The sequence below is a fragment of the Folsomia candida genome, unplaced genomic scaffold (genome assembly GCF_002217175.1).
Source record: "Folsomia candida strain VU population unplaced genomic scaffold, ASM221717v1 Fcan01_Sc001, whole genome shotgun sequence".
Classification (NCBI taxonomy): domain Eukaryota; kingdom Metazoa; phylum Arthropoda; class Collembola; order Entomobryomorpha; family Isotomidae; genus Folsomia; species Folsomia candida.
Window position 1 is genome coordinate 8,755,968 of NW_019091193.1, and position 9,962 is coordinate 8,765,929.

At 38.3% G+C, this 9,962-nt stretch overlaps 3 protein-coding genes across 3 annotated transcripts; 2 read left to right on the forward strand and 1 right to left on the reverse strand.

Moving 5' to 3' along the window:
* The first annotated feature begins 23 nt into the window (after nucleotides 1–23).
* LOC110858671 (synaptotagmin-1) lies at nucleotides 24–1,932 on the forward strand. Its single transcript, XM_022107510.2, has 5 exons — nucleotides 24–441; nucleotides 527–1,175; nucleotides 1,283–1,312; nucleotides 1,439–1,588; nucleotides 1,666–1,932. Exons 1-5 carry the CDS (start codon nucleotides 46–48, stop codon nucleotides 1,803–1,805), a joined length of 1,365 nt encoding a protein of 454 aa, XP_021963202.1. The 5' UTR covers nucleotides 24–45; the 3' UTR covers nucleotides 1,806–1,932.
* A 1,766-nt stretch (nucleotides 1,933–3,698) lies between these two features.
* Nucleotides 3,699–7,348, forward strand: LOC110863467 (coagulation factor X). Its single transcript, XM_022112783.2, has 13 exons — nucleotides 3,699–4,095; nucleotides 4,159–4,295; nucleotides 4,383–4,564; nucleotides 5,279–5,690; nucleotides 5,818–5,854; nucleotides 5,941–5,992; nucleotides 6,059–6,141; nucleotides 6,216–6,437; nucleotides 6,523–6,625; nucleotides 6,711–6,725; nucleotides 6,808–6,838; nucleotides 6,917–6,984; nucleotides 7,051–7,348. The coding sequence occupies exons 1-13, from the start codon at nucleotides 3,979–3,981 to the stop codon at nucleotides 7,119–7,121; spliced, it is 1,530 nt and encodes a 509-aa protein (XP_021968475.1). The 5' UTR covers nucleotides 3,699–3,978; the 3' UTR covers nucleotides 7,122–7,348.
* LOC110863465 (protein Peter pan) lies at nucleotides 7,307–9,959 on the reverse strand. Its single transcript, XM_022112781.2, has 8 exons — nucleotides 9,701–9,959; nucleotides 9,401–9,610; nucleotides 9,121–9,315; nucleotides 8,830–9,045; nucleotides 8,635–8,741; nucleotides 8,413–8,551; nucleotides 8,233–8,342; nucleotides 7,307–8,151 (listed from the first exon to the last, which is right to left on the reverse strand). The coding sequence occupies exons 1-8, from the start codon at nucleotides 9,716–9,718 to the stop codon at nucleotides 7,455–7,457; spliced, it is 1,692 nt and encodes a 563-aa protein (XP_021968473.1). The 5' UTR covers nucleotides 9,719–9,959; the 3' UTR covers nucleotides 7,307–7,454.
* Between the last annotated feature and the right edge of the window lie 3 nt (nucleotides 9,960–9,962).

Genomic DNA, 9,962 nt, shown 5'->3' on the forward strand with positions numbered 1-9,962 from the left:
GTTCACCAACCACACGTCACATTACAGAGCTCGTACTAATTGACAATGAATTCAGAAAATTATGGTTCAACTCATAATTTTCTGAGTGAGATTCGTCAATCCTTATTGAAGACGAATTATACGGATTTGACCATTGCTGCGAGCACCACAAGCGTCATAGCTTTGATGCTGCTGGGATCCTGCATTTGGTGTTACGCCTACTATTGCAAACGAAGAAAAAGCGATAAGGGGAATAAGGCCGCTGACGACCTTCTTGATTCCGGTCATTCGAGTACCACACCTTCTGAAGGTAAAGTGGAATCGTTCTTTTCGGGATGGAAATCAGAAAACAATGGGGGTACAGAAAAACCAAAAATGAACGGATCTAATGGAAAGAGCAAGACAGGGATTTCCAAAAATATTATCACTCCAAACAAAAATATCGAATTTGTCATTCCAACCGTAAGCAGGGTTGTTTTTCACGTTTATTAATACAAATATGTACCTAACGTGAATTCCCATTAATGGCATGCTTACGTTTTCCCAGATCTCACTGCCAGCTCAGCCAATTTCTACGGATAGAGAAATTCGCTCCGAGCTTCCGTCATGTTCAAAAAGCTTGTCAATTTCACAGTGCTCCATTCCCAAGGAATTTTATCCACAACTGATTCAAGGAGATGCTGAAAATCCCAAGATTGGCTTTAGCCTTTACTACGAGGCAGCCACTCAAATACTTTACGTGCGACTTCTCGGAGGAAGAAATATTCCGGAGAATGTGCGACATTGCATTTCCGTTAAGCTGTACCCAGGTCGTGGGGGGAAGCAAAAGACCTCAGAATTCGAAGAAGTGTCTCCTGTGTACAATCAAGAGTTTAGTTTTCACATCAGGAAGTCCACTCTTAGCACAAGGGTGCTAAGATTCAAAGCAGTCATACAAGAAACGCCAAAGAAGTTGATTGGCTTTCTTAACCTGGCATTGAAAGAACTTCCAGGGTTTGAGATGGGCGACAATTCTTCAGATCTGCAAAGTACACACATTTGGAGATTCCTTGAAAGCGGTTCTACCGAAACTTTGGTTGGTGATGGAATACGACTCAGAGTTTCTTTGATGTGGCAAGAACAACCTCCTCCGGGTCTATTGACGCTAAAAATCGTTGAAGCGACAGGTCTTCACGCAACCAGTGCGAGCGAATATAGTAAGATTTTTGACCTCATTAGGACAATGACGTAAAAAAAAATGAAAATTAATTGTATTAATTTTAATCAATCTACATTTTTATGTATATCATTATTGATTTTATAGCTTCGACACATGTGAAAGTTACATTGCAAGGTAATTCTCGATTATGTAAAATATCTTTCGTGTGCATAAACTGCATACAACCAAAATATTGATTGATCTACTTTTTCAATATGTTGAACATATTTATGTGTATTATAAAAACTTGTGATGATACAGAGCAAGGACGATGCATAAAGTCACGAAAAACACGCCTCGTTCGCTGGGGGTCTGTTCCAGTGTATGACGACGTTTTCGTCGTGACCATCCCAAAAGATTTGCTCAGTCAAATAGCATTTCGTCTAGAAGTGATTGCAAGAGGACGACTGGGTGATTTTTTTTTGCTTGTTTAGTATTGCCATTGAATTTTTATGACCATAATTAATTGTCTGCATATGCATATGTAGGATCTAAGGTCATTTTGGGAAAGATCAGCATTGGTTCCATGCCTTATGCTAGCCCAACGACTGAAGGGATGGAATTTTGGGAAGACATGTGCCATGTACCAAACACAGAAACATTGCGATGGCTTCAGTTAGTTATGTAAATAATAATTTATTATACATACATCACATTAACCTAAATAATTAAGCAGATCGAAATCAATGAATCAATGAAAATGAACGGCGGATGAATAAACTAATTTTTTGTAAAATGCTCAAAGAAATATTGAATCCCTGTTTGTTTGAAAAGTCATTGATTGATGAGGGTAAGCACATGTACATATTTATATACATACATAATACGTATGCATGTATATACCTTGTCATCATGTAGCATAATATGAAGACCATTCACTCAGGATTCCCCAGACTAACTTGCAAGACGATATAAAAAATGCATATGTACATATCTATATCTGTGTATGTACGTATATATGTAGCGTAAAGGAGTGAGTTTGAGGTTAACTAACCCACTACAAAGATAATACGGAAGCAGAATTAACTCAGAAGTATAGACTACATGCACCAACTTACAGATTTGTACTTATGCAGCTTCGTTAGGCCAACTCGATGCTTAAACGCCAAATAAATATTGAATAATTCTAGTTATTATTCTTTGATCCTTGGCCGTCAGTATCATATCGGGTGAGACAGGCTGTCGATTTAACATGCAGCGATAATTTTTATGTTTCATGAAAAAACTCAGAGTCAGGGCTTATGAAACTATAATGTCGGTCTGTCTGCCTTACGACAACTACCATTACACTAATTCTACCGACTTGAAATTTGCTACACACGGTGAAAATGAAGATGGGAATGAAGATAATGAAGAAGATGGGAGATAAATTTGGAGATGAGCAAAATCGGTTTAACAATCTAAAGGTAGGGTAGGGTCGTTGGTGCAAAATATTGAGAATGACATTGGTCATATGTACATGTGTATTAAGGTGAAAATACGATGTCATGCCCAAATTATTGTTTAGAAGGAGAGTGAAATTTGCAAGGGTAGGTTAGATTAGCAGATACTTATGAAGTCAGTTTTAAGATTTTGTTGCTTATGCCACATGAGACTAAAGAATACGAAGTCAAATTTATGAATATTTTTGCGAGGAACAGGGTGACCATACTGGTTTTTGAAACTGGTCAAAAAAGCTGAATTTTGCACTAGATTATGGAAATATTTTTGAGGATTTCAAATATTAGATTGTACTGATAGTTGAGTCATTGGATAAAAGCAGACTCTGTCCCTGACTCGGGCTAGATCGAAACTGAACTCTAGGCTTTTGCTGTCAAATCGTGCCACTGAAGCAAATTTCCTTTGCATGCATGTTTTTTCTACTTTAAAATATACCCATCACTGAAGGTTGCTTGCTCATCAGCAAATACAGTTCTTGTGAAAAAGATGACTCAAAAAGAACTTTTTAACATGCTTGCTCACACATAAGCTTAAGGTGCGACATTGCGTACTTTTATTTATTTTTAGGGTTCTTTCACCAGAGAGATCGTAGCACTGAAAATGCCTGGTTTAAGGTTGATGAACACTTTGCAAACTCATCATCATCAGAATTGTCGAAGCAGATCTTAAAAACGCAATGTACATACATCCGATTTCCAAGTTGGAATTTAGGCGTGTGTGGGCTTTTAATTTCATTGTTATTCCAGACCGATATGGGCATAGTTTTTCGCAGATGGAGAGTTCATTAGATGAATACCGATGGACACGGGTCAATGAAAGCTGGTAAATGGTGGAAGTGTAGTGTCAATAGTTTGTAAATGCATACATAGGTTGGAAATTTGTGTGGTTGTAATTTTGTTAATTAGCCATACTCACAAGTATGCACGTATCTACCACCAATTTTTTCATAGCAATGAAGAAAATACTCTTGTTTAGAATTGAACACAGTTTTCATCAGGACATGTGTAGCACTCTCCTTGTATGAAAACTGTAGGAAGTTGAACATCCGAAACGAGCAACTCTTTTTAAGAACAAGATAAATATGAACACATAATATTATGCATTTCTTTCACTCTTCTTTTCCGTCTCAATTTTTACTCTGCCGTTGGCTTCCATCTCAACAACATCGCTCAACACTCGATCTGTGTCCACCCATCCTCGGGTTAGGTGTATAAAACTTTACGCATAACTTACAATCAATTACAAGAGGTGATAAGTTTAGTTTACTAACTGGAATAGTGAGATCACATGAAACAGAAGTATTTACAGTCATAACGAGTAGCATTTCATAACGTGGGAAAATTGAGACGTGAGCAATAACAATGCAACTTTCTTCAATAACGCGTTACCAGTTTGCATTGCTACTTTTGACCGTACTTCCGGTCATTGTGTGTAGCAGTATCAAAAATGAAGTCCCCAAAAAGCTTAGGAGATACAAGGTAATACATTGTGCATTTGTAGATATGCAGTAAATTGAGTGTAAAAAGTGACTAAATTTTCAGATTTGCAACGGAGTAAAATGTAAAGCAATACGATCTTTTAATCCGCCGACTTTCTTGCAAGACATGGACTCTTTTTTGTACAGTCGATGGACGAGATGGGCGTCATGCACTCGTCACTGTACGACGAAGCGTCACAGGTGCTATTTGCACTGCAATTTTAGAGTTATGCTAAATTGCATGGTTTTATGTAAGGTTTTGAAAATGTATTTGTCACTGAATTTCAGGGCATGCAAATTTCCTCTAATTTGCGGCAACACGGTAATACACGAGGAAGCGTTTTGCTACCACCGAGGGACATACTGTGAATATATTTTCGAAAATAACAAGCGTGATTTCCTGTTCGCCTCAGACGATGTGGACACGGACTACTTGGATCAGGCCGACTATGAAATCCATTCAAATGAAAGTGAGTCTGGCACATTTTCAGTTGTTTATACATATCATCGGCTCATCTCAGGTCCCTAACACTGGTGCATAAGAAGTACTTTACGTACATATGCATATGCATTTGAAATGTGCATCTGTACTGCATTTCCTGTCACTCCTTCTGCCTCTAGTCATGCTGTCAGCCAACTATGTATCAACAGACACATTACCCTTTTAAAAATACTCGGAACCTAATTACATAACCTAAAACCCGTTCCTCATCGAGCGAGACATGCAGTTTGTATATTTTATTCACCCCTTGATAAGATCCTCATGTCCGTCGGTCTGTTGGTCCGATAACTGGTGAGCCAAACGATGTGAAACTTGAAACCTAATTTATTTACGTCAAGGGGCAGACCTGATTAGAAAATTGGTGATGTAGATCACAAGGTTATGGCGCCAGGTCACAGGTCCTGATTATCTAAAATTAGAACGATATCATCTGAGGACCCAAATCGATAACATGTTCAAAGAGCTGTGCTACTGAATATGTGATTTTGACTCGCAGTGGTCCAGTGACCGTGTGGACATGGTCAAAGGTCACAATGTTGAAATCATTTTGAACACGTCGATTTTTTACGTATGTTTGACACACTGGATTCACCCCTTCGTTACATGCATTTTAATGGTTTATTTCTCTAAACCATGTAATATGCAATCCAATGAACGAATGTACTTTTTGGATATTTTTCAGAAGGACTTCAATTCACACAGGATTTATCGTTATCTGATTTTGAGAAATCTGTAAATGAATTAGTATCATCACCCAGCAAAATAATGATAAATGAAAATTCGATAACCCAAAGCCGAAGAACAAGGAAACCTGCACCACCAGAAATCCCATTCAATAAGAACAGCAATCACCGAGGTTCACAAAGAAGATCCAGAAAAAATGAGACGAGTTGGATCCCACCTCCTCCAATCCCCACAACGCCCAGCCGTTTCTTGTCGGGGTCAAACGCCTTAGAGTCAGAAGGACCCTTTCCAGTGGACGACTATGACCACTTGGGGGCCTCACCAACTTGTGGCGTTGCTTGGAGTACAGATAGAAGTAGAAATGGGATCGCAACGCGAATTCTCGGTGGTCAGGAAGCTCAACGTGGCAGGTGGGCAGACAAATTAAAATCTGAGCAGCAGAATTCCTCGGGGACTGTTTATACGCACATATTATGTATTACATTAAATCCACTATAGTTAACTAATTATTACGATTTCGGTTTTTATTTACGACAGGTGGCCTTGGGTTGTTGCGGTTCTCAATAAATTGAATGCAAGAACCAATAATACTACTTTTGAAGGGCATTATGCCATTTTGTATATTTATGTGTAAATAAGTTTGAGTTTAATAATGATTAGGAAGCGTTTTGTGGTGGAACACTAATTGGACCCAGATGGATTTTGACAGCCGGTAATCAAATGAAAAATTCATATCGCTTTGTAATTTGTTGCAAATAAGAATAAATACAAACTTCAGCGCATTGCATTCGCAAAAAGTTGTTGGTGACAGTCGGCGAGCACCATTTACATCAGGACGACGGTACTGAAAAACGCTACCAGGTTATTAAGCCTAACTCAAGTTTTATGCTAATGCGATTATTCGACATATGTAAAGACATTCTTTGCAAATTTAGATAGAAGCCGCATTCATTCATCCGGATTTTGATCATGAGACGGTGGACAATGACATCGCCTTATTGTTGTTACCGGAACCAATATCCACGGAAGCTGGGCTGGCTTGTCTGCCCCACGAAAACCAAGTTCTTCCAAAAGCAGGCACTCTTTGCACAATTCTTGGGTGGGGAAAGGAACGCCATACCCATGTTTTTGGGACCACAGTTCTCCACGAGGGCAGAGTAAGAACGAAAAAAGTTATTGGAAATATTATCGCAGTTTACCAAGGAAAGACGCATTTTACTAACAATATGACGTTGTTATTAGGTTCCTTTAGTGAGCAATGCAGAATGCCGCTACACTTATGGAAAAAATGACATTACGGGCAATATGTTTTGTGCGGGATATCGTGGAGGAACAGTGGATTCATGTAATAAAAAAAACATTTATTGGGATTATCTAACCTCGATTGTATTGAGTTTAATGCATTTGATCTTCATATTTTCATTAAACAGGTGCTGGAGATTCAGGTAATGTAGGGTCATTATTTACGTAAAGTAGATACATGTAGATGGGGCATGTCATTATCAGTGTCCTTTGCTGATATCATAGGTGGCCCGATTTTGTGCTCAATGGATAACAGGTAGCCAAAAAGTCAAAACTGAATTTGGTCTAATTAGAAGCTAAATAATATTGGTATTTTCTTATGATTGATATATAGATGGACAGTATTTGGTGTAACTAGCTTTGGAGATGGGTGTGGTCGAAAGGGCAAATTTGGGATTTATGGTTAGACATACCCATTCGCAAATGTCAATATTTTCTTGGTATTCATGCAATTTTTCATGTTTCTAGCCAAAGTCCCAAACTACGTGGAATGGATACACAAAGTTATGAAAGCCAATGCAAAGGATTATGTAAATTAATCAACACGACTTCAATTTTGCATACGTATACACGACAGATGTGTGATAAATATTCACTGCCAAATGTCACAAATGCATTGACTGACCTCATGGAATGTATGAAATAACAATTGTAGGACCATTTCATATGCGCCAAACCCTGCGTATACTTAACCGATGTCAAAATCATTTCAGTATTTAACATGTCATAGAAAATAACATTTAATAAAACGTCGTATAAACTAAAAGTACAGCGCAGCGACATAATTGTATTACATATAGCCATAATTTGAATGTATATATTTACATATGCATCTATTTATGTAACAGTCAATGTACTGATATTATTTACTTTTAACTTCTGCCTCTCGATCCACCACCTCTACCCATTCCCCTACCCCCTCGTGATCCTCCCCTGCCCCCACGGAATCCACCTGCGTCTCTTCCTCCTCGAGAACCACCCCTGCCTCCACTGCTACCTCCTCGAGATCCACCTCGCCCACCACCCATACCGCTTCCTCCGCGAGATGATCCGCCTCGTTTTCCGCTGACTCTCATATTTGGTTTACTACCCATTCCTTTCCCTCTTCCTGGCTTAGAATAAGTTCCATCACCTTTACCACGACCACGTCCACCACCTCTGGAAGAGCGGCCCATTCCATCGCGACTTCTTCCTCTTAATGCATTCCTTTGTCTGTCCAATTTCATTTGCTTTGCCTTTTCCTTTACTTTTGTAAACTTATTGATCCTGGGACGCATTTCTAAGTTGCCTAGGCCGTCTCCTCGATGTCCTTCCGACCTCCTTTTCCCGGGGCGTCTGTCACCTTGTGATTGCTGTTGCTGAGTTTCAGAAAACATGCCTTCTTCAGGATCCTCTCCGACTTCCTTCCGGTACCAGTCGGCGTCTGTTTCATCCTGCATGTTTTCGTTTTCTTTATGATCTTGAACAACCCCTGCACCTTCCAAACAACGCCTCTTGTGTGCTTCCTTGTCCTTAAGCTTTTTCTCAATATTCATTTCTTGTTCCCGTTTTCGTACATTTTTCTGTCTCCTAATAATTATAATTAGAACAAATACAAATATTAATAAAAATACCAATCTAGTAATTGGAATTAGTTTTTGCTGGTCATACTTTTTAATGTTTCTCTGTTTTCTTATCAAAAGTTTTTCTTCTGGAGTCTTCTCAATGAGTTTGTGATACAAAACTTCCCCTTCACAAAGACCATCTTCGACTTTTATTAACTGCAATATAAAATAAACCACGAAAATAAAATTAATTATCTTAAAAACAACTTCATTGTCAACTACTAACCTGCATTCGAAGTCTTGGTCCAAGTTCTACTAGCTTTATTCCGACTTCTTCCAAACCTTTCGAGACTTTGGTCATTTTTTGAGGAACACCCACCGTTTCTGTATTATCTTCCCCTTCACTTTCAGAAATATCGCCATCTCTAAACGTGCCACAATAATAATAAAAATAAATTCGTGCATAAAATTCAACCTGAATATTTAAAACCTCTGCGAATATGTGTACCTGTTAAGAAATTCTGAAATATCTCCGCAATTTCCAAGGTTTGGAATTTTTCCGTGCTTACTCAACAATACTTTCTTGATTCTCTTTGAAACTCCCGTAGCTTTGTACTGAAATGCAAATTCGAATTTTTATACTCGCCAACTTACTACATTAGCATAATTTCTACCATAAACAGCTTCATTCAACACTACTTACTGTGACTGTATAGTGTCGAACTTCAATGGAATCTTCTTCTTCAATATAGTTTAAAAGAAGCACCCTCCGAATCTCCGTTACTCTAACCTTGTTTATGTTAATGGGCGGAAACATATTTTGAAAGGTTGTCGAAATTAGTTGATGTTCATTTAATTCACTGGAGAAGTTATTCATTATTAAGAGAGGATGGTGTTGGAACTGAGCATCAAACGTGACCTATCAATCATACACGTACATAAATGTTGATATTATGTAATAGTGTCGATTATAAATGGTCCACTATTTTATTACCTGCTTTCTCAAGGACGATAACACATCCCTAGCCAACGTATATTTCAATATCCTAAATGTGAGGGTTGGTCCTCTCGGAAGTTTACAAATCTTGAGATATGGGCTGATTTGAGTTCTGCTGAGCATACATAAATGTGTGACGTGAAAATAGCTAGCAATTGACACATAATCCTTGAGCACATTCCCCTTCTTCATCTAAAATTACAAGGAAGATGAAAAATCATTCATCAGAGATTGCATGTAACGAATTGGATCTTGATAATTGGACGCATTAAAATACCTTCAAATTAGACGCAGTAAAAGGCTCCATCACATGCCTTAAATCTCTCATCAATTCTTTAATGTAGCGACCAACTTTTCCACGATAAATGATGAAAGAATGCGGCGCCCGTTTCACATCGTCAGGTTCATGGTGAACCCAGTCGTCCTCGTTTATCACGGCCGTGGGATCACGCTGCTTTACAGCACGAATTCTCTTTTGTGCCTTGGACTAATATTACAAATAATTAGCATGCATATTATTAAACAAATTCCAAATTAATGCAAATGCCGACAATGCATTATAAACTTGAATACTTACTGGCTTCTTTTTACCCATGATGAAATTCTTCCTTGTTCGGACAATGCGAGTCAAAGTCAAGTAAATGTGATAAACTTTCTATTCTATTCAAATTAAGGAATTTTGTTCTTAAATTTTAATGTAAATTGTAAATCTCACTGCAAAATGATCTGGAGAAGATGTGAAATGGAAATGTGGTTGTGAGCACATGTTGTGTGTTCACTGGCGGTGGCGCGAATTTGAGGACAATGGTTCGAACTCTGAGAAGAAAATAAATAACTCG